The 25,498-nt window shown below is 38.0% G+C and overlaps 1 protein-coding gene and 1 long non-coding RNA gene across 2 annotated transcripts in view; one reads left to right on the top strand and one right to left on the bottom strand.

Moving 5' to 3' along the window:
• Positions 1–25,498, top strand: part of LOC140325476 (uncharacterized) — a 62,400-nt gene that overhangs the window by 26,162 nt on the left and 10,740 nt on the right. The gene's annotated exons all lie outside the window — the stretch shown is intronic.
• Positions 18,104–25,498, bottom strand: part of ANKFN1 (ankyrin repeat and fibronectin type III domain containing 1) — a 202,220-nt gene continuing 194,825 nt past the window's right edge. Inside the window, exon 17 of the mRNA XM_072403319.1 lies at positions 18,104–24,277. Within this exon, the coding sequence (XP_072259420.1) occupies positions 23,502–24,277 (776 nt within the window). The 3' untranslated portion in view covers positions 18,104–23,501. The remainder of the gene's footprint in view (positions 24,278–25,498) is intronic.

The raw sequence follows: 25,498 nt of genomic DNA, 5'->3' as shown, positions 1-25,498 counted from the left end.
ATTTCACTCACTTTCAAGAGTCATTTAGGTAAACAGGTAATTCAGCTTTCTGTGTGCTCAGTGGCAGACTCATTTGTAGATAAAACATAGGGAAACTTGGAAGTTTGCATGGGCTGTTAGATAATGGAATGAGAAATATTAAAAATTGGGGAAAATTGTTTATGAAATGGGTTACATACATATGCACTCTTATTTTGTGTTCTTGTTTTTTTTTTTTGTAATTGTTCAATTTAGATATATCAGGAACATGTGGTGGCTCACTCATTAGGCAAACAATGTCCCTACTTTATGATTGTTTTTGCTTTGAATTGTGCAGATATAGTTTATAGCGGTCTTTCTCAACCTTTTAGCATGGAGGAAACCTTGATTTAACTTTCAGGTCTTAAACAATTTGTGCTATTACACAGCTCAACAACAATTTTTTTTCACTTGCCAAGGACTTTCTAATAGATTTAGTATATTTCACGTCTGCTGAATCCAGAAATGACATCAGTTTCATTAAATTGGCTCTAGTTCTTGTGATACAGGAATCGGAATAGACAATTTTACCAACAACAAATGAACATTGCCATAGCCATTTGCAATAATTTCCAGAAAACCTTGTTGATTTCAGTGAGGAACAAGGAGAGAGGGTTGCATCAAGATATAAAGATGATGGAAGTCAGCCAGTGGAAAGAATGTCACCTCTACAAATAGCCAAAAAGATCATTATTCTCCTAAACTGACCTGAGAGGTACTAATTTTTCATTTCTCAAGGAACCCTTAGCAACCTCTAGATCAGTGTTTCCCAACCAGGCTTCCATGGAACCCTAGGGTTCCTCCAGAGGTTTCTAGGGGTTCCTTGAATCTTTCAGGTCAGTTTTCCTGTCAACAATGATCATTGTGGATATCTGTAAGGGTGACATTAGGTGAACATTAGGGCTCCAGGGAACCCCGGTTGGGAAACACTGGTTTAGACGGTACTTATCCTGTATTCAAAGCATGGTTTGTACTGATAAAGTTCCTTGAAAACAAAGATTTGCAAAGAATAATTTTTCCAAGTGTTATTTTCAGAATTGAAAAACTGAATAATATTTGTTAAATCTTCCAAAGAGGACACACCTCTGGTAACCATCAAAACAGCTTAAAAAACATATTCAGTACATCTCCGAAAAACAACCAGTGTTCTGTTTATTAATTTAAACATTGCATGTATACAGACATACTTGTTGATCTGCCAGAAATCTAAAGTAATGCAATTAAATATTTTTTGCTCACACATACGCTTGTAACTAAGGCTGTGAACACACAGCGGAGGATCCTGAGGGATCCATAAATGACCAATGGAGAACGACTGCTGTACAAAAGTCAATGGAGACCATCAGGAGGGTGTCACTCGTTCATTCTCCCCCCTCCCATTGAACAGAACAGTGATGTGTGTACAGTGCTCGTTCGTTCATGTGTCACTCTTTTGTTGCTGGAAACGATCATGAAAGGGATCACGTTTATTCATTCCTTACATTTGCATGGGAAGCCGGGATTGCTGGGGTTCCCTGCCAACAACTGTTGAGCTGCACAGCTCAGCAAAATTTGGCAGCAATGAGGCAGGTAGGGACATCGCCTGTTACTTGCTGCAGTATCCATATGCTTAATCATGTGTTTTGCAAAGTGCTACTTTAGTTCATCTTCAAACATACACACGTTAGATTTTTGTCATTGGAAAGGACCATTCATGATCCTTCACTGTTCTGCACTATGGATAGGGGAGGGGGGAGAATGAGCAAGTGGCACCCTGCTGTGCTCTCTCCCCTTCACTTGCATTGAGGTCATTCGTCATTTGTGGATCAACCAGGATGGATCCATGAACGACGTCAGATGAGTGCTGTACTCACGTCTGATTTTCGTCCGATAGCCCTGAAACGATAATCGTTCAAGAATCATCTGGTGTGTGTACGTAGCCTAACACATTGCAATATCTTTATCAAAAAACTGATTATACCTTTACAATAGGCACATATTTTTCAGCCATAATAAATGCATAGGATTAGATGTTTTACCAATGTGAATCATATAACATTTTATTCATTTTTATATTGTAATCCCCTTAGAGATTTATTATTAGAAAGTAAAATTTGAAATAGGTGTCTTTAAAAAAAAAAAAAAAAAAAACTTTGTCAACCAAAAAATAATATTTGACTAGTAACAGCTGTTTGTGACTTTAGTTTCTGCAAAGGTATCTTATATATTGTACCAGTTATCAACAACAGATTGAATGTGTGTGTGCATATGTTCTGTATCTACTCGTTATCCAGCACCCATGGGGATTGGTAGATCCCAGATATTCTAGATGCTTGAGAGGTACTAGAACAATAATTATACTATTCATATAAATTAATGGAGGCAAAATAGCAGTGCAGTATAAAATATGCAGTGTATGACCAGGTACAAATCCACTTATAGTTACATAAATAAACCTGTACTGTATAATCAGAAAACCTAAGATAATGCAGGAGAAAATCTATACTTTTTTTTAACTAGCCAGAAAAGCAATGGAGGTCCAAATAGGGATGTTTCGGGTACTGATAACTCATAGGAGTCCTGGAAATGATGCACAAAGCTTCGGTTTACCAATGACGGCAAGTTTAAACTCTGATGTTTTTGGGGCATTTTGTGGTGGTTGCTTGAGAGTTAATGGGGATAATTTTCTATCATTCTTGTGCTTAACTTAATATAGGTTTATAACTCCAGAGAAAGGCAAACAGATGCCTGAAACATGTTGCCTTCACTATAACCACCAATAAATGTAATCGAGTTTTTGCTAAAGATTGTTGTCTACATTAAAGTTTCTTTTAGAAACAGGCATTGCTATTTTGACTATTGATGACCCTCTGTCTTCTACTTTTGGACAGGATCCCAAAATACACCTTTAGTAATGCACCCAATGGCAGCTGGTTTTGCTTACAAATTTGTGTTTCTCCCTCTCCAGTAGAGAGTTTCATGTTTTTGTTACTTTTACTTAGTGTTATTTATTAGCTGGAAGCCCACTGCTTGCCCTGGGTAAACACTGTGTTGCGTAATTTATTTTTTCTTTAACGCAACATTTGCTTTATAATACATTTGATGATATATATATATATTTTATTGTAGTAGGTATATCTGTAAGTGTGGGTGGTATTTAAATAGAAAAGATATCCACCGAGGTAAATTTGAGGTATTCCTTTGATGTCTCCAGAAAAGTGTTTCTTTTTTTGACCGGATACGGTACAAAGGTTGTGTTTGCCGTTGGCAGAACAGAACTTGCAATTTAATATTTGCTTTGTACATAGAGGCGGCCGAAGGCACACTCCTAACTTATTTAATGACCTAATTTTAAACATTCAAAGAAATGTTTCAAAAAGCACATACATTGGATAACCGCAGCGACTTCCCACGTCTTATACTTCAGGATGCCTGTCTTCTGTTGGGTGCATTTCGTAGTATGACTTGCCTCTGATAAAGTGATTTATTTTATTGTGTCTGTATTGGGGATGAGCGAGCGAGATTTTAAAATTTGATTTGGGACTTTTCTCGCTTACCGAACATGTAAGTGAGAACGGCCTTGTAATTCGCCATGAGGTCGTGTTCTCACCGAACTAACGAGGGAAGAAGCAGGGGGTGGTAACGGCGAGAAATTTTGGCGGGAATCGTGGCTGGGAGCGAATCATTTGCTCCCAGGATGCACAGCAAGGCCCAGCAGCCAATCAGGAGAGATCACAGCACAGACATATATATATACAGGGAAGACGGGAAGGGTTAGTCACTCCATCTTGTGTTCTGTGTATAGGATAGACATCAGGAGAGACGTGTAGTGTGACAGGGACAGTGTAGGAGCCTTCTTGGTTTATTGTTGGCTGCATTGTTCTGTATTTTATAGGGCATTTTCTTACATTAGCTACTAGCTAGTCAGTTTTGTTAAATTGTCAGGAGTCAGCACATTTAGTATAAGTTATATTGTGTGTATTACACTCTTAGGTGCTGTTCACTGACTGCACATGCACTGAAAGTACAATTGTGGGTGCTGCTACTTGTAGTGCCAGGCATAGCTAGCCAGTTTTGGTAAATTGCCAGCAGTCAGCACATTTAGTGTAATCTATATTGTGTATTAGTGAAGTCATTGTTAGTCATCTTTTTTCACACTGTACATTCACTAAAGCTAAATAAAATCAATTGCAGTTCCTTATTACCATAGAAGACAGTTTGGTACAGTGAAATTTCTCGCCTACTTTAAAATAAATACAGATTTTTTTTTTAAAGTACATTAGCATTTTTTTGGGAAATGGACAAATGTATAGTATTGTACAAAATGCCCAATTTTTAAACAGTTGTAATAAACAAACCAAAGTAGCTATAATTTTTGCATAACAGACTATGCTGAAACCTAGTAGAGGCACATTGAGTTGTTCTGTCCTTAATTTTCCCCACATATAAATGTACTGATCAAACAAACAACAAATAAACTCTATCCATGACTTTCTGAAGTATTTAAGCAGGCTACAACTGTATCATTATTAGAGTAAGTTGTCTTCCTTTCAAATGTTAATTATTTGTTATGAATCCTACGAGTAAGCTGATACATGAGAGAACCAAATATTATATTGTTCTGTGCTTCTCAAAACAAAGAGGACAAAGTGTGTATGTGCTAAGGCGTCTCCTAGCACCAGTCTTATTTTAGGAATGACCCATTTAGAGATCATGGCTTTGTTTTCTCTTATCTCACAAGGAATCCATGGCTGGTAACATCATATTCATCTATAGCCTTTTCTCTTCTCTTTTGCTGCAGGACACAAAACTGCTGAAGTTCTTTAGGAAGCTCAGAGCATAAGCTCTCAGTCACAGCTAAAGCATCTGCTTTTGCTAGGCGAGACGCATTAAGATAGCTGTTAACTAACAATGTAAAGTCAGCGAGCATGCCATCCAACATGACGCAAATCTAGGAGGTGCGATACTTCCAGAGCCAACACGTTCAGCAAAGTAGCAGACAATAGAGGGTCGGAACACATATTAGGATTTTGCGCCATCAATGTTTGATATTCAAGAAATGTACTTGTGTAGGCCGCATGTAGATGCCGAGTCAAACAATCTTCACAGTAGATGTTCGATGAGAAAGAAAACCACCGGTCTCCATGGAAAACCAGTACACATCACCCACCTGTGTATCAAAAACATTATTCAAAAACACACCACATTGGTGGGACAAAATTTCTCATAGCCAATGACAGTCGTGGGTGATCTTTAGGATGCCTTTGTCATCATGCACCACTTGGAGACCATTTTTAAAGACCCCTGGTCCCATGGTGAGGATGTCAAAGAGATAAACATGATTTCTTGTGCCCACTTGCAGCCAACACGTTCCTATAGCGGCATATATTCAGACCAGAAGCCCCCAAGTTCAAGACCTTTTGGTACTGGAGATGAAGAATCTTTCTTCCATTGTCTCTCTTTCAACCTCCTGGCCTCTTAAGTCTTCTACTGGTTCCACATTTAGAACATTTTGCCTTGCTCCTCGCACAGCTTCACCAGTCTTCTAATCCTTGACTTTATTCAGGAGAACAGTGTGATCTGCATGAACACCAAGTAAAACTCCTTGAAATTCTCCATTAATGGTTGTAATTTTGATAACCTTCCCAATATTACAGCTTAGCCAGAAGTGAACTCCATCTAGAAATGGTAATGAAAATAATGCAAATAAATGCCAGCATTCTGCAGATTCCGCTGTGTGAGTTATAGGTGATTGCAAACATCGGGGAGCCCCAATACAGATATTTTAGTGTTTGATACCTGTTCCTATTTACCAAAGAAGACCATTTGGTACAGTTAAATTTCTGACGATGGTCTACACCCAGCTACCAGTTACCAATGCGGTCCCCGCTCCTTCTCAGGGCCCACCTCCTCCTCCTGCTGTTGCTGCTGCCACCTGTCAGTACTCCATTCACAAAAATAGTTTTACACACTTCTGGGTGGCATTGACGATGCACTACACCCAGCTCTTCATGACACTTACCAATGCGGTCTCCCTGGCGATAGCTGACCAGGGGCCACACATTGCTACTGCTCTCGCTGGCCGACGCCCTGTCTCCGGTCCTCCATCCTTTTGCCTAAAATTACCGCGCTACTTCTACACAACTTTAGGGTGGCATTCCTAACACATTTCATCCAGGTCATGATGCCAGCTAGCAATGCGTTCTCCTGCTATTTTGACGGCAGAGACTGCTGCTAATGGGTTGAGTTCATCCTTTCCCAATGTCCTAATGTTTATGCTGCCTTCTGTACGCTGTCCATTACACAATATTCCTATTTGCCTGCTGTGACTTTACCTGCCGTTTTCTGGAAAACTACAAGGTCTTTTGAAAGTTTTGTGAAAGTTTTGGTGGTTCTAACATGTATAAGGGCTTTGCTATTAATGTTTAAAGTCGGCACATTGACTTTATTTGAATTTGTTAAATCGGTTGGCCGAAATTTTGCGGACCAATTGGAAGTTCGAGAAAATTTTCGCAAGACTGTCAAAAGCCTTCTCGCTCATCCCTAGTCTGTATTTTGGTAAAATAATTTAAATCTTTTTCTTTAAGTGAGACTTAAAAAAAGATAAATGCAGATATTATTTAAAAAACAAAAAACAAAACGTTTAAATTAGCCAATTATATTCCAGGTGCATTGAAACAAAAAGGTGTGCAGGGTCTCTTATATTTAGAAAGCAGCCACAGCCGGAGTACAATGGCCTGTCCCACGTCCGCATGCTGCGAAGAATGACTTATGGTCTCTGTATGGAAGCAGTGGTCTCTCTGCTCTACTGGACTATTACACCTTTTGTTTTGATGCATCTGGAATGTATTTTGTAGGTGTCCATTTTGAAGGTAGATTATAGGAAGACTACCCCTCTTTGCTCCCTGCAGTAGGAGAACCAAAAGGAAAGTGCAGTGGTAAAGGACAGAGGCAGGCTAAGTGAAACCCTGTTAACTGTGCAAGCAGCCAATCTCCAGGCGCCATCACAAAAAGGTCAGGAGATAATCCTAAACCCTATGTAAGCTCTAAACACATTGACTTTTACCCAGGGCTTCTTCTCTTCACTCCCTCAGGCAAACAAACTGAAGGTAAATATAAGCTGTGGGCTGGTTTTTAAATAAATCTTTTGCAAAGGTTTACTTTAAAGCAGACTTTGATATCATAAGTAAATTATACGGCATTTCAGAAGGTAAACAGTGCGCAGATGATATACTGAATGCCCCACTTTTATATTTTTCAGTTTTAGGAAATCAAGTGGTTGCAGATTGAGTTGGTAAGGCCTTTTTCAATAACATCAAATTATCAATAAAATTTAAAAGATTTTATATTCTTTTTATTTATGATTTTTTTTATATATATAAGGATTGTAAATAGGCTTCACTTCATGTTAATTCTCCCAGTTGAATTATTTTGTTCCAAATGAAGCCAAATACTGATCTTCCAATGTAAAAGTGGCCCTGGCATATAAAACCTAATACTCATTTTTGTCTTTGTCCAGTCTGTTGAACAATATAGCGTATGCACTGGCAGTGCAGCCCATACAGTACGGAGGTCCAAGTGCACAAAGTGTTTACAATTTAGCACATTTTACAATTTCATTGAAATAAGTTGACTATTGGTATGTGGACCTAGGCAGTTATTTAGGTCCTGTAAAGCTACGTACAGATGTACAATATTTACACAGTCAGCAATAGTTTTCCGTGATGGTAGAACAAATTAACAGTAACCTGTTCTATGGAGAGAGGAGGATGGGACCTTGCTGCATTCACCATATTAGACAAACCATCCCGTGCCACCATGCTTACAGTTCTATGACCCCCACACACCTATACACAAGTTAAGTTTTGGTTGCATTTGATTGGAAATCTAATTTTCTGTTTTTACTAATTCATTAAAGATGTGCCCCTTCTTAGTCAAAACTGATGTTTTTAAGACATATGTGGACATTTGACAGTCAGAGTCTTCCTCTGGGTTATTTGACCTCTCAGAAGCTCTAGCTTTAAAACGGAGAAAACAGGAGCCTAATCAGATTGAACAAAATACACCTTTGTAATATTAATAATATTAAAATGATTTGTATTGAGTTCCATTCATAGAAAAATAGATAAGCTGCAAGTACAGAACTCTAAACCCACAGTTTATATAGAGGAAAGTAAAAATAAAACTAAATTTTATGGATATCTAGCTCCTCTTTTCTGTTGCCCATTGTCTTCTGCAATGAGCCTAAAGTTTCCAGCTTTACACCAGATTCACCATATGAGCCATTTATGTATTTATACAAAATGACCTTATCCCCTACCACCAAAATACAGAAAAATAATTAGTTCAGATAATCTTTCCTCAGAGCTGCCTTTATCATTTTAGTTTGCCTTCTCTGCACTCCTGCTTATGAATTGGTGCCCAAAACAAAGATGATTATGTATCTCACTTCCTTTAAAAACAACAGCTTGGCATTGCATGTTTATGATTCACCAGAACACTCAGATCTTTCTTGATTATTTGATTCCCTAGTTGAATTCCCCCTAAAATTGGGCATGCATGATTTTAGCCTCCAAATGCATAACCTTAAATTTGTCAACATTAAACCCCATTTACCACATAATTGCATAAAAAAAAGTGTGCATTCCGGTCTGCATATAAGAAACATATTGATGGCACCTGATTCCACTGCACAGCTTGGTGTCATTGGCAAACACAGAAATGGTACTTTAAAATGAATTTAAACTTCCACTTTTAAGATTACAAGGCCAGGCAGGTCATTATTGCAGAAAGGGACAGGCAATGTTGCCTATACAGTAATCCCTCCTGTGCATGCGCAGTGTTACCAGAATACCTGACAGTCGTGATTTCCTCTGTGCTTGGCAGAAATGAATGAACTCCTACTCCCGGAGTTAAGTCATCTCGGCCTTGGCCAATCAGGAGTGCCAAAGATTGCAAGGAGGAAGGGAAAATAAAAGAAGATGGTCACCCTTCAAGTGAATAACACAGAGTTTAGTTCTGCTTTAAAATCCAACCCCAATACTATTTATAAATATGTTAAAATGTAGGTAATCTCTGAAAATGATTGACTCAATTTTAGGAGCTGAACTTACACATTTAACTAAACTGTGTTAAAAGCTTTAGCAGAGTCCAAGTTTACTATATTCACAGCCACTACTTTTTCTAATTTTTTGCTGAAGAAGAAAGTAGATTCATTTGGCAACCCAAGTCTCTAATTTTTTGCAAACACTAGATGGGCCAAAAGATGCCAGTGTGTCCAAACCCACGTAGGTGTGCCAAGTTCAACAGAACTACTATTTTCCCTCTGCGTTGGAAAACATATTAATCTAAGTACAGCTTTTAGAAAATAACGTCTGCTTTAAAAGTTGACACTGAATTGGAAAATAAAATTACATTTTGGAAAAGACAACAGCACACATCCAAGGGGTAAAAAAAATAATAATACTTGTAAATACATAAGTTTTTACTCCCCTGGACACAGAAATATAATCAACTATACAATATCCATAACAGGGACTGCAAACTGCTAAAGAAAGTGAGTGAAAAGGACAGTTAAGTCTTTATAAAGATCCAACATAGTTATTAGGAATTTTAATTATTACTCTACATTTACTGAAACACAAAAGAAGATTAACAACTGGCCAATTTTTTAAAAACACATTGTAGAAATGCATGAAACATGCAAGAACAGCACCCAGTTAAAGGCAGACATGCAGAGTATTTGTTCAGGAGTTGCATTGTTCTTGCAAGTTAAACAGTCGATAATTCACACAGAAAATCCTGTGTTCTTAAGTTCTTTAAATAAAGAAAATTACCTTTTGAAAAATAACTCTTCCATTGAAAAACTGTTTCCACCTGGAAACACTCCTATATATATCTGAGCTATCCATCAACTAGTGTGATTTATACAGAACCAATGTGATTGCCTAAATAAACAACAAAAAAAATAAAAGCAATAAGGAACTCGGAAATGAAGTATTATTAATAGATGTTTTTGGTGCCTGGAAAGGAAAAAGTAAATGTCTGGCTACCTATTTTGAATATATATATATATATATATATATATATATATATATATATATACATTGGATCAGTTAAGGCGGACTTGAAGTCACTTGGATACAAAAGCATACCCGCTGAAAGAAGAATGAAAGTTACTTTTTCAACAACCCATATCCCACAATAATGCGGCTTCCCTGCAAGTATTTAACACTTAGGGTGGTAATATTGTTAATATTATTATTGATAAACAGCATTTAAATAGCGCAAACATATTATGCAGCCAAATACCCCTTTCCACCATCACACACTGTAGTTCCTCCTGGCAGTTTGTACCTTCTGCAGTAATGTGTGAGCTGGCAAGGAAAACCACATTAATCAGCAAGGGAACTGGCATTCCAAACACTCCAAATTATGGAATACATGCAGGTGTAAAGGAACAAAGAACTGACATGTTTCAAGAAAGCAGAAAGGTGAGTTTTTTTACTTGCCTTTTAGCAGGAATATCTGTATACAGGTGACCCTGTGATGCTGGGATAATTTTTATATTTTAGAGTAGAAGAAGTAAACAGCAAACACTAGGAAGGATAAAAAGGGGGTATTTGCAATCTGCACCGACTCACCTGTCTTTTGTAACTCCTGCAGGCCATTCCTGTGCGATGTGACCTAAACCAGCAACAAGTAAGGCAGACCCTGGCAGCTCTGTTATGAAAATGCCCACACCACCCCATTCATTGCATCCCTACTTCCTATCAATAGGTTTCAATACTGGGAGTGACGTGGTACAAGATCTACCACTCATGAACCAACCATCAACTCATGGAAAAAAGCTCAGCAAGTTGATGCTGATTCTAAAACCGACCACCAACCTTGCCAATGGCTTTCCTGTTCAAAAAGGTTTGGTTGTTTTGAAAATATTTTGTTATATACTAAAGTTCACATAAAGCATATATTGTTTTCTATTTTTTATTTTAGTCAGGTCATTGTATACAAATAATATGTATTCTAATAGTCCGCTAGGAGGTGAAGCTGTGAGTTTAACTGTTAATAGCCTAGGAAGCTAAGATCAATATCTCCGCCTGTTTCTTTTTCAACCTTGGTTTTAGTGGCTGGCTGTAGTTTTGAATTCTCTCTAAGCAGAGGTCCACTGAATGGGAAAATATTTAGACATAAAATGGCACAAAGAGGATCTGTCTACTGTCCAGGTTGTTGATGACTCTTAGACATAAAATGATTTCATGATCTGTTGTGAGTCAGGTTGACATTTCCATTCTGGGTGGTGAAGACCTTGGTCATATGATCTCTGTTGAGGAGATGGTGCAGAGAGTTCATGTTTGCTTTATATTATCTCTGGTAAAGGGACAATATTGGCAATGCCTTGGCTTTCAGGCATTTGACTAACTCTAAAAGAGGGCAGGAGCAGAATTTTCAGTTTGTAAGAAGAGTTGAAGTAGCTTCCTGTCCTATAGGAAAGACAGCTATGGGCTCACATAATCCTATTCTATTGAACAATTCAGATGATGAACAGACTTTGTATTTTTTTATAGTACCCCTATTATTTTGTAATACAGAAAATGTAGATACTAGCATCTTTCTCTTTTTGTGCATTGGTCTCCTTCAACACAAATCTCAAAGGGCATTTAAAACAGTATAAGCAGTATGTCAAATATGTACAAATGCAAAAAGCAAAAATATATAAAGTAGTGACTCTGACATTCACCAAACATTCTCTGAAGGATCTGGAAGATCTTCCAGGTCTTTGTTTTCAATGGCAGTGCTTGGTTTGGTTTGGTGAATGTCACATTCTGCCTTTTAAACCAGACCACATAAAGTACATTGTTTATTTATTAACCAGGCTTACCAGGATCAAATATCAAATCAGCTAGTTTTCTATATACAGGAACAGGAAGAATTGAAGGGATATTGTGGGCTGTTGGTAATCTAAGTAACAGAAATATCCTGACACACAAATTATTTGCATTGACCATAAAAAGGTCAGTGTGTAATGTGACTGTCCTGGCAATTGCAAATATGCTAAAATTATCTTTTCTTCCTGTTGTAGTCTAGTTTACCCAGGGTGCACGTTTTCAGATTATTGTACAGCGAAGGAAAGAAGAATTTGATCCCCTGCTGATTTTGTACGTTTGCCCTCTGACAAAGAAATGACAAGTCTATAATTGTTTAATATAGGTGTGAGAGACAGAATAACAACAAAAGAACCCTCAAAAACCCATTGCTCAAAAGTCAGAGCTTGATGTGTATTGTAATGAGTGAAATAAGTATTTGATGATTTAGTGCTTGGTGGCAACCCCCTGCTGGCAATCACAGAGGTCAGACATTTCTTGTAGTTGGCCCCAGGTTTGCACACATCTCAGGAGGGATTTTGTCCCACTCCTCTTTGCAGATCCTCTTCAAGTCGGTAAGGTGTCGAGGCTGATGTTTGTCAACTCAAACCTTCAGCTCCCTCCACAGATTTTTTATGGGATTAAGGTCTGGAGGCTGGCTAGGCAACTCCAGGACCTTCATGTGCTTCTTCTTGAGCCACTCCTTTGTTGCCTTGGCCGTGTGTTTTAGGTCATTTTCATGCTGGAATACCCATCCATGACCCATTTTCAATGGGCTGGCTGTGGGAAGGAGGTGCTCACCCAAGATTTGACAGTACATGGCCCTTCGATGCGGTGAAGGTGTCCTGTCCCCTTAGAAGAAAAACACCCCCAAAACATATTGTGTCTACCTCCATGTTTGTTGGTTGGGATGGTGTTCTTGGGGTCATAGGGAGCCTTTCCCCTCCTCCAAACACGGCGAGTTGATGACAAAGGGCTCAATTTTGGTCTCCTCTGACCACAACACTTTCACGCAGTTCTCTTCTGGATCTTTCAGATGTTTAATGGCAAACTGCAGACGGGCCTGCACATGTGCTGTCTTGAGCAGGGGGACCTTGCGGGCTCTGCAAGTTTTCAGGCCTTCATGGCGCAGTGTTACCAATTGTTTTCTTGGTGACTATGGTCCCAGCTGCCCTGAGATCATTGACTAGTTCCCCCCTTGTAGTTCTGGGCTGCTTTGTCACCGTTCCCATGATCATTGCAACTCCACGACGGGGGATCTTGCATGGAGCCCCAGAACGAGGGAGATTGACAATTATTGTGTGTTTCTTCCTGAGAATTATCGTGCCAACTGTTGTCACCTTCTCACCAAGCTGGTTGGCGATAGTCTTGTAGCCCAGTCCGGCCTTTTGCATGTCTACAATCTTGTCCCTGACATCTTTAGACAGCTCTTTAGCCTTGGTCATGGTGGCTACGTTGGAATCTGATTGATTGATTGCTTCTGTGGACAGGTGTGTTTTGTACAGGTACTGTACCTTACGGAGAGTGATCGTAATCTCAACTCCTTACCTGCATACAGGGGAGACACCTGGGAGCCTGAAACCTTGCTGGTTGATAGGGGATCAAATAAATTATTTCACTCATTACAATGCACATCAAGCTCTGACTTTTGAGAACTGGGTTTTTAGGATTCTTTTGTTGTTATTCTGTCTCTCACAGCCACAATAAACCTCCCATTACAATTATAGACTGGTCATTTCTATGTCAGAGAGCAAACGTACAAAATCATCAGGGGATCAAATACTTCTTTCCCTCACTGTATGTGGTATGTCCAGTGATGCATTTTCCAAGTTTGTTTTTTTATGTGGTGGGAGAAAACTTGAAAGTGTTTATATGCAATTAAAGTCAACATACGTGTTAAATTTCCCTGTTCTTGTAGTGCAAGTCATGTCTTAAAGAGGTAGTTGGCAAGTGTATTAGAGATGGTGCCACCAACTTGCAATGCTTCATTAGAAGTTATTTTTAATAACAGGTTAAATGGCTCTTCTGAACACCGTATAGCATCTGCATTGCATAAATATTAGGTCAGCTTTGAATTACATGTTAGGTCACCTCATTCTTTTCGTAAGTGGCTGTGGATTCCAATAGATATAGATATGGGCAATCATGGCTATATCTGACATATGGACATTGCTTTGGTACCAGACTTTTGATTTGTGAGAAGCCAGAGCACTATATGCATAGAATTTGCATGTTCTCTCTGTGTTGGTTTCCTCCCACATCCCAAAAACGTACAGTTAGGTTAATTGTTCCCGCAAATGAAAAAAATACCTTAGACTGTAATAATGACATATAACTATGGTAGGGACATTAGAATGTGGGCCCTTTTGAGGGACAACTAGTGACATGACCAAAGACTTTGTAATGTGCTCTGTACTATGTTAGCGCTATATAAATACTGTGTAATAATAATAATAATAATAAAACCATACACTTACAGATATGATCTGCACCTTACAGTTTGGCCATTAGGCACTCAAGAAGATATCTGTCTGCCTTGAAAAATAGCAGAAGCCTATAAACAGGTTATCACTAGTATGGAAAAACATTTTTGGCAAATGAACCAGTCTGGGTGTAGTTACCTTAAAAGGCCAGTCTACCCAACATATTGTTTATGTTCTAGTTGAAAGCTGGTTTTCTACTCCGTAAGCCCCGGCTGTGGAGTTGGTACACTTTTGCTGATTCCAACTCCAGGTACACAATTGTTGCTCCTGACTCCAGTCTTGGTTATTGTATTCTTTCTGTACTATTTACAATATCATATTGGAATTGATGTGGGTACCTTATTACTAGAATCCAGAAGTAGATTCAATAGTGGTCAACTAATATCTGCTTTGGACAGAACCTTTCGTAAGCCTGTGAAAGCAGAACTGGGGGGATATAAAATTCCATAATCTTGTTGACTTACCCAATAACATCAAAGTTTCCCAAAATGCACAGAAGGCTGTTTTGCTTGAACTCAAGAACAGATACATTTAAAATAGTTTATTTAGAACAACAAAGACACCAACGGAGCGTGTAAACAGTAATTTGAGGACAATAGCAAAGTAGCTTTGTACTGTAAACATTAAAGTATTTTTCATATTACAACTTCTTATACAAGTCATACAAAAATAACACATATTCGTCTTGCAACTCTCAGCAGCGACATATGCAAAGTGCATTAAGTACAAGTTTTCCAGTGATAAAAACAGTTGAACCAATGTGTTTTTTTGGTTGTTGTAGAAAGATGAAGAACACAAATGAGATCACAAACAGTTTAATATTATTTAGGATGCTGGTGTTTTCAGATGCTTCCTTTCATATGGAGTCCATTGTTATGCAGACTCTTCTTTCTTGAATAATAAACCGCACAAAAGAAAGTAACATGTCGACAACCAGATTTAGCTTTTTTTTAAGCCTAAATTGAAAACTGGAGAATCTTCTTAATTACATTGGGCAACAATTTATAAATGGGCAATCCTTTATCATCGGTGTTGCAGTAAATGCACCAAATGTGGATTTGTTTTGTCTCACAAACTAAACTGTTGGTAGTCTCTATTACTACTGAGAAGTAACACCTAAATCTAAAAGATACAAGGAGGCATTGAGCAATTTGTTGTACTGGCATAAACTGGGGCACCCAGGAAACATTATGCAATATGTCTTAGGTCCAAATACCGGGAAAGTTGGCATCGGCATATGGCAGAAAGTCCTCCTTTGGGAGTTCCAGGGATATGTTGCAGTCACATGTTAGGAAGCTGGAAATATCTGCCAACAACTGCTGGTCTCTGACCTCTTTCTGTGAGGTCATTTTATAGACCTTAATATGACTAGAAAAGTGTGTCCGAATCTCCTAAAAATACTTCTGCAAGCTTTGCCCAGGTTCCAAACTTTTTAGATCATGAGCAGTCTGTAGTTAAACAATTTCCTCTACAAAGCCACACTTTTATCGGTAGGATAAACATTAGGAGAGACTGAAAAGCCGATGCCACACAAATGTTGGTGGATGTTGATGTATATTGTAGATTGCTATTAAAACCAGCTGTCGGCATAAAAACCCACCAAAGGTATGTGCACTGCCCCTGCAGTATATAAAGGCTTTTTCCAGTTTAGATAAACGTGGCATCAGATATTGGAAAAACCTAGCCCGAAATCCTCTACATTACTGTGTGTAGTGTAGATATGTGCTACAGTGCTACATGTTATTGCTTTCAAAATAACATGAACAGTAATCAAATTGTAACACAGCCAATGAAACTTTGAATTGCTACAAGTATTCTGAACATGACCGATATTGCCTACAAGACCAAGAGAACTTTTCATAAAGAATAAAAAGAATAAATTCCATTATCTGCAAACAGAAGGCATTTTTTTTATAGATATTTGTGATGTTTTGTGGCAGTTTTGATGTTACAATCATTGCTGTGTAGACGATTCATCATTAGTCAAACCTATGCCAATTTTGTTCCCCCATACAAAGAAAATGCAGTGCCAAATGCTGCAAATTTTTATCATGTTGTTTGTCATTGTTCAGTTTCATGCTAGTTGTTAGTTGTTCAAAACTTTTAGTTTTTTGCACCAGAACACGTTTAATTACAGCAAACCAATTCCTGTCTGCCCAGGGCAAGATTTTCCCTGGTGACAGGGACAGGAAGGTAAGTGGAAATCTCAGTGAGGACGCAGATTCCCACTTTATTCAAGAAACAAACAAATCTTGGCAGGATTTCTAATGATAGTTTAGACATATAACAGCAGCACTGTTACAAAAAACGGTGAAAGAAAATTGGAATAATTCCTAGCAACCACAATTTTGCTTAGTCAGCTCAGAGAAAGATGATTTGTGGTTTTGTGTTTTACTATGTGTACCTGTTAGCCTTGAAAAATTGGCTCATAAGGCAGAACTGGATTTACAAATGTATTGTTTTATAAAGTAATACTGTATATTCCTAGGTTGAATACTAAGATTTAGTTTTTCACATTTCACCATCAGCACATGCACAGGCTGATTGGTTTGAGCTACAAAACAATACAAATTTTATGAAAATGGGAGACAAGTTTGGAGCTTTTAGAGTGCAGAGCAAGTATATTCCTGTAAATATCTGTATTTCATTTTTAATTTATAATTATTCATAAAAAATCAAAACCAAAATATGCAATGAGTAACAGTTCATCTTTTCTTCCAATTTTCATAAATTGGCCCTGTTAAATTTAGAATTATGGGTAGAGATAAGCAAATTAGCAGATTAATTCAATGTCAGTTCAATGTTTTTGGATATTTGAGCAGGCAGCATCACAAATTGCGGTAACTGGCATGTGGGCTGCCACTTGGATCAATAATAAAAATAGCAAAACTTGACTGGTTCATAGTTGACATTAAATGGTGCTTGAACTTCTTAAAAAAAACTAAATACCTAAACGTATTGATTATATGATGAACTGAATATTTTGTCCAGACCAAAACTTACTGCTTTAGAAAAAAAAAATAGACCAGCATTTAGCATGTACATCAACATACGTGCTGCACAGAATGACAGTACATGTCAAAGCTGCCTCACCCACAGTTCCGACATGACGAAACAAAGAATTTCATGCTCAATACATTAAACAAATTTTAAGTCAACATTTGACACATAAGGTAATTACAACCATGCAAGAAGCCTCTGGAGACTTGCGTGTGTACGTCAGTCATGCCTGCGTACCAGCACACTGTTGACCAAAAATGTCTTCAGACATCAATTAATGTTGTAGCAAAAGACAGGCAAGCGTGTCGGCTCTGAACAATGAGTGCAGTAGTGTAATTAGGTTTTATAGAGAAACCATACATCTATATAAAATACTTTCTGGAGTGGATTGCACAACCCACTGGAAATCCAAACCACTTAGTAAACGGATTTAGGACAAAATAAATGTGAAAAGAAGCATCTTCTCAATAATTGTGCCGAATGTAAAAAAGCTGTGTGGTATATTTCTATTCCCACCAGCATTATATGGACACATGGCTTTTAGTACACAAACACCTTTGCTCCCTACACTTTAAGGCAGACATAGTTAAAGAATTCCATGGTACAGAATACATCATGCTATTATTATTATTATTATTATTATTATTATTATTATTATTAATAAACAGGATTTATATAGCGCCAACATATTACGCAGCGCTGTACATTAAATATTATTATTATTATTATTATTATTATTATTATTATTATTAATAAACAGGATTTATATAGCGCCAACATATTACGCAGCGCTGTACATTAAATAGGGCTATTCACCACATAACCCCTTTACGCCTGACAGAGTCATGATGGTAGCCATGTCTACACACCGTTATGGTCATACAGACCACCTGTCCACTTCTGAGACAAAGTCTAAGCTATTTCCCAAAATTAATACTGATTACCTTTAGTCCTCTCGTCTTCCATTGATAAAACGGCTCTATACCAAGATTCAATCCTTATCTATTCAACATAGCTAATGTCCTGAATTCCAACATCCCGCATTATCAATAACTATGTTGTTGGAAAAAAATGAATAAAGGATGTTCCAGGATAAGTATGGTCAGTCTTTCTTGTACCACATATTTAACATATATTTATTAAATGGACGACCATTGGTAACATAAAAAAAGTTAGAAAAAATATTCTTTAAGAAAAGTTTTTTCCAATTAAGTGATGTGCTGTGTTGGACGCATCAGCTATACCTAACACCCCATTTTTTAGTGGGGCATTTCTGTCACTTGCTCTTTTGTGGGTGACTTACCGGGTATTAAAGAATAATCTCCACAATTAGTTTCCAACAATTCCCCATTCTAACCAAAACTAAGAAAGAGAGGTTATGTTTACTAGAGGGCACTCCAATAGAGCACCAAACAAAAAGGAAATGCTAACATTTATAACACCTAACTGGGAACAGAAGGACAAATCTGTAACTTTATATATCCTACTAGATCACATGTTTTTTATGTTAATATTGATTTATAAATGCACCATTACTCCCATGGCACTGTAGTTCAGAATTCTGTTCCTATAACTTCTTTTACACCAAAGAGATTGCAATCTTCCACAAAGAAATGTTCCTCTATTGGTATATAATTCTGTCACTTCTGACCATTTGTTTTAACTCATTTTCTTCTGCCCACACACATTAGCTGTTGATCACGTTAATTATGACTGGATAACAAAGGAATATATTTGTTAGTCTACAACTTTTGCAGACTTCCCTTGGCCAGCCAATCACAGAGGAAACGTGAGGGATAGCTTGCCCTGCCACTGATTTCAGACCTGTTCTACTGCAGGGAGACATCATGCCCCCTAAACAATTCAACATATTTGAAAGGTCAAAGTACATTGCATTCAAAGGAAAGTCCTCATGTGGCACCATCCTTGATCAAATTAAAAGTGAAGTGCTTTAATTTATGTCCAATGGTAAAAGCTACCTGCAGGTTATACAACTACTAAATCATGGCCGAAAATGTGGCACAAAATCTCAATCAGTGGGCCATTCCACTGGCATCAACTAACAGTGTAAAGTAACCAACCAAGAAGGAATCCATATACCAAATATTAAAGTGCAATGGCTTCCAGCAGCCAATCATTTCTAAATTAAAGAGTAATCCTACTTGGTTGCTATAAATTATTTTTGTTTTCACATTGCCTGATAAAAAAACTTCAAAGAAATCCACATCCCTGGGGAAATGTGGTAAGGATTCTGTCAGCTTCTATAGGGAGCAGGTTTAGAGCTAAAGGTGCTTGTGTACATAACGCCAAGAATTGCATTGCGATACATAACAGTCCAATGCCTTATTTATGTATAATCTTCTTAATACCTATGAATGTATCATGTGCAGTTGGCCTGCAACTGCTTGCACTTGGGATTTGTACTTGCACACCGAGTGTACAGGTACATCCTTTGCTCAAAAGCTACAATATTACAACTGCAATCACTTTTAAAAGTACACACACATGTTTTCATAAAACATAGTCAGCTTCAATGTGATTTTTTGAATGCATATGTGAGCTGGCTGTGAAACACTGGGTAAAATACAGATAAGAGCAATCTTTTTATTTTATTTTAGACAGTCTGTGCATGTCTCATGGCAGTAAGGTGTTTTTGCAACACTTCCAACATACTTTCAAATTTGTCAATTGGGTTACAGGTTAAAGATCTGCAACCTTTGTACTTGTCTGTGGTACATGGACTCTAATTAACGCTGCACAAAAATTATATGTTAGTGCTATAAAAATAGTGGTTGGTGCATAGGTGGGTCCTGTGTTCACTCCTTACAGGGCATGCAGTTTGCAAGGTTTTATGTTCATGTGGAATTATTCCAGCAGATAGTAGCTTTGCCAGGTAAAGCAAACAGGTTCACATAAGACTCCCCTTCCTTCCCAGCACCACATACTCACCTTTATTTGTTCACTTGCTGCGCCTTTCAGCCGCTGAAGGTAAAGAAGTCACTCTGTGGCTATGCTGTAAGTTGTCTAAAGCTTACACAGAGATATAAAGTTTCCCCGTGTGACAGCTCTGATATTTGCCAATTTCTTCCAGTGCGATCACATAATTCTCCATACCTGGAAGTACATAACATTTCCTTGCACAATGATAGGGAAGCAAAAGAAAGGAAAGTATTGCTGCAGAGGATAGAGATTAAAGTGAACCTTGCTGTTTCTCCTTCACAAAGTCTCGCCTATTGGTTTTGTGTAGACATTTTACCACCTTAACCAACCTGCCTGGGGGGATAAATAGCGCGGGTGGGTAGGGGACTCTACAAAGTCTAATAGGACAATCGGTCACACCAGTATTATTCGTGTCATTTTAGATCAAAATACATGCTGTAGTTTCCTCTTGTCTGCGAAACACATGGTCCTGGTTTATATTATGTGTGGGTTTTACGTAATGTTATTATATAACTTTTATTTTAAAATAACTACATTATATTTTAAGGACATTTTCAGGAGGTAGTGCTAATTATGTTACTGTGAAAAAAAAGAATCACAGTGCACTTCCATTATTGACTGACAAGACATTTGCACAGGGATAGGCTGCTCCTGCCCTTGTAAAAGGGTAAGTAGGCACATAGGTAGAGATATTCCAGCACAAAATAGTTAAGAGCTAGGCAGCTAGCCTGGGTGACTCAAAAGTTTTCATATTGTTTTGAGTTACTGATCCTGAACAAGTTTGGTTCACATGAGCATTGGAAAAAAAGTCAATAGTCTTCATCTGCATATTTGTTCTGGGGCAGTGACTCCGTATTAAAGCCTGAGGACCTTCATTTCAGTGAGGCAACTAGGAATTAAGCTTGAAATCAGTAATGGCTGCCCCTACGTTATTTTATAATTTGTTTCCTTTAAATAGGAGCAGAAATACAATATTTTAAAGAACCAATTGCAATATAAATCTTGAAATGCAAATGTTGGTATGACTCTTGTTTTTTATCAAAGGAAAAAAAATCAGATCAAGATAAAAATGTTAAGAAGATACCAAAAAAATGCAAGCTAGGAGGGTCCAGCCCTCTTTAAGAATATTTTTGCCCTCAAAGCTTGAGATGGACAGTTCTAGTTTTAACCAAAATAAAATCATAACAAAAGTGTTAAGCTTCTTGTAGCAAGAACTAAGCTCTACTTGAAGGATTATGTCAGTTGGCTGCTGCCTGCTTTATATATACTAAGAAGGGGGAGAAGTGTTGGGGTTTGTAAATATTGCTTTAACAATGCTGCTACATGTGATATGGTGATGGAGTCTTGCCTATGTGTGTCTCTGTGGATAAGAGGCATTCAGATTTGCTTCTAGGGTTAAGAAAACAAACAGAGGCTGACTCCGCTATGGCTGGAATGAGGAACTTCAAAAGGGATCTCCAGTGATGAGGAGACTGGATAAATAAAAGCCTGTCAAAAGATGGCAAATGACAGCACTCCCTGCCTGGGCTGTGGAAATGGCTCTATCATTGATAGGATCTTCTCCATACCATTTAGGTTAAAGGGAATTTGAACACTAAATGGTATTCCCTCTAATATATACACGACTAGAGTTCCCAGCATTACACAACCATTGGGCCCTATTCACACAGGCTTCAGCTTGTAAAATAGTGAAAGGTATTGTAAAGAATTTTAAATCTTTCACTGAGCACTGACCAGCTATCTGGAAGCCTTTAGAGATAACCTTGCTTCTAGTATGTGTTTGTTAAACACTTGGCTGTCACTCTATAAACTATGAGTGCTCAAATCTACTGCTCCTATACAAGCTCATTTGAACAAAGCATAAGAATATGTGAGTTACCCCAACACAAATAACTTGCATTGTTGAACTATACTGCTCTTTATTCTTCACCTTCGGCACCTCAATTGTCATGCATTGCCCTCCTAAAAGTACAGCATGCAAGACTTTTCTGTAGTTTGGACAACTATTTCAAATGGGTTGCTGAAATGCAGCACAGCCTAGAACAAATGGCAACGTGTATACATTTCCTAAAACGCATCCAACAGACATGATGGGAACCGAGCCTTACTCCAAACGGCTTAACACAAAGTCAAAACAGTTTACCCCCTAAATATTTGCTCTTCTATTACTTATCCAACTTTTATTAAGGTTTAAGCTTCCACACCTCTTCTACACTACATCATGCATGGTGAATATTATTTCTTAATACAAATGTACAGCTACCTGTGAATTCTGATACATTTATAATAATGTAAATATATTTACCACTTGCTTTGACTTTTAAGGAGTAGTCAGGCAGTACAGAAGGGGTATTTTTTTACTTTACAAACTAAGGAATATACTAAATTTCTACCAATATCAAGTGAGTTTGTTGAGCTGTGTGGAAAAACAAATTTGGGCTATCCTGCAGGTGACTTGATGCCAAGCTAAGACTAGAAACATTCCAAGTAATGTACTTGGGAGATGTTTAAATTTAAATAAATAGAAAGCCATGTTATATTTAGAAGTGTATATCCTATAAAGTCAACCTATACAACGTGGAGTCTAAATAAAGACACAACACATGCTAAACAGATCCTCAAAATAAATTGTGTTGTGCTCCGGAAACTTGTCTTATGCCTTAATTAACAGTTTATACAAAGCTAGAAGTGCAAGGAAGAGATACGTTTATATTGGCTTACGCAGCAATTTAGCTTCAGTCTGCCACAATCTCACATGTACTGAGTTATTGTCAACATTATGTGTTGTGGTAATTCATAATCCTCTAAAGAATACAAATGAGACATGCAAGACTGCAGAAATCCTTCTCAGAAATCCTGACGTGAGAAATAGAGGCCATCATTGCTCATCAGCTGACCAGCTGGCTTTAGCTTCAGTTTTCAGAAAATGTCAGGTGTCCCTATCTGCATATCTGCCTGGGCCAGTGACCCATTTTAAAATAATTAAATTGTTTTCTAAAAACAATGGGCTACCAAGTGTTTCACACACAACTTCTCTACATGCAACAAATCTTTTCGGAATATCCTGATTACACAGCAAACTGGAAAACACACAGTAGAAAAATACCAACAAAGGTGCATTTGTGGAGCAGTGAGATGAAAATTGGACCTGTAAAATGTAGAAGGTCTGATAATTGGAATAAAAGTCCTAGGTTGTGCTATGTTATGTTCCATTTTACTATAGCATGCTGCTAAAAACTTCAGATAGCTGCACGTTGTTCTTTTCATCAGCGTCCCTGTCGGGGGTATTAATAATTTGCAAGGTGGGTTCCTTGGCAGGTGATCGGCACCCTTCTATATTCAAGGTCCATGTTTTTGTATCATTCTTAGGCAGGATTCGTTTATAAGGCTCAACGTAGATCCTACGGACAATGGTTTTAGATTTGCTATCTTCTGGCAAACTTGAAGCATGAGGTAAATAAGTGCTTCGAGGACTGTCAACTGGTACCATTATTTGTTGATCAGAGGTAGGCTCTTCAGTTAGATCCACAGCTTGAGACACATGCGGAGTGTAAACACCTTCTGACATAGAGTGTGATTCACTATGTACTCTAAGCCAGCGGTGATGTCGGCTAAAATAGTTGCAATGTAGATGTTTTCCAGATCTCTTTTTGCTCAAAAGGCTTAGGTGCTTATAGTTGGATGATTTATCTGAATTTTTTGTTGAAAAGTCCACTACAGACAGGTTGTCCATGTATCTAGCACAGAAGTCTGTGCTGGGATCTAAGGCGCTACATTCTTCCTTCAAGCTTAAACAAGGCTTCATATCGTTAACCTGCAGAACATCTGGGGCACTTCCACTCAGCCCTAATACCACTTGTTGGGAGATGTCATGAGAAGAAGAGTACACCAAATCTAGCTCACGAGGACTGAGAGGATCGCTGGAATCATAATCGCTGTCTGTAGGAAGGAACACTTCAGAACAACCTTCTTCATCAGAGCATGGCTGAGAATCTGATAACAGATTAAAAAAAACATGTTTATAATATATATTATCCAAAAAGCAGGACATTTGAAGATATAACTAAGTAAAACTTAATATAAATTAGAAAATATAAATTAGACCATATGTGAACAAAGTTATTTAATTGTAAAATATATGAATATGATCCTAAATTAAACTGGAATATGATCTTAAATTAAAGTGGGAAAAATAGTTGTAAATAACATCTTAGACATTAATTAATGCAGAAAGTGTGTAGTTAAAGTGATGCCCTTTAATAGCAAACCTGAGTTAAAAATGCAAACTTTTAGGCTTAGTTCCATACTTCAGGCAATTAATTGGCAGACCACTGTAACCAATCAGTTGGGGGTCGTGTTATACGCCCAGTATTGTACTGTTCCTTCTGCCTGTCAGATCTCGCTATTGTGCGGAACAGTACAGTTCTGGTAATTGGAGGAGGGATACAGGAGGCGGTAACAGCCTACACTGCCCCTCGCGCGCTCCACACTCAATCCAATCCAGGCTCACGTTCTCCTCTGTGTGCAGCTTACTTCCCCTTGCTTCATACTCCCTGCACAGAGTGGGGACTCGGCCGTGCCAGACGTATGAAGCAAGGGGAAGCAAGCTGCAGGTAAGTACCTGGCGTATAAGACGACCCCCGACTTTGGCACAGATTTTTCGGGGTTAAAAAGTCGTCTTATACGCCGGAAAATACAGTAGCTAAGTACTAGTGGTTTTTATTCTGGATAATTTGTTTTCCAAGCATGGATCAGAACTTTCAATTGCATTTTTCAATCACAGCATTGGCATGCCTTCCTTGTCATTCACAGAGGACTTTCGTTACTGTAGCTATCTATAACATACAGAGCACAGCAGCACAAGGTGCTTTCTTGTGGTCCTGTGCTGGGTAGAGGTGGACAGTTTGTGGTAGTAAACAATATTAATAATAATAATAAAAATGAGAAAACAGACATTCCATCACAAGTACTGATTGTACAAATGTGGATAGGGTCATTTTGTTGCAGTTATTGGGGTTGGATAGGAAATATATAAGAGGGCGGTGTAGGATAGTGGGAAAAAAGAAAATTCTTCACATTTACTGGCTGTACTTTGATAGATAGGGTAAATATATAGGGTTACATTGCAGCAGTGAAAAATAATAAGAAAGAGAATTAATTAAAGTATTTCCTCCAACCGCTAATTAGGTAAATTGCGGACTAGATAAAAAAAAG

The sequence above is a fragment of the Pyxicephalus adspersus genome, chromosome 3 (assembly GCF_032062135.1).
Source record: "Pyxicephalus adspersus chromosome 3, UCB_Pads_2.0, whole genome shotgun sequence".
Classification (NCBI taxonomy): domain Eukaryota; kingdom Metazoa; phylum Chordata; class Amphibia; order Anura; family Pyxicephalidae; genus Pyxicephalus; species Pyxicephalus adspersus.
The sequence above is the reverse complement of the archived record's forward strand: the minus strand, read 5'-3'. Positions and strand labels throughout refer to the sequence as shown.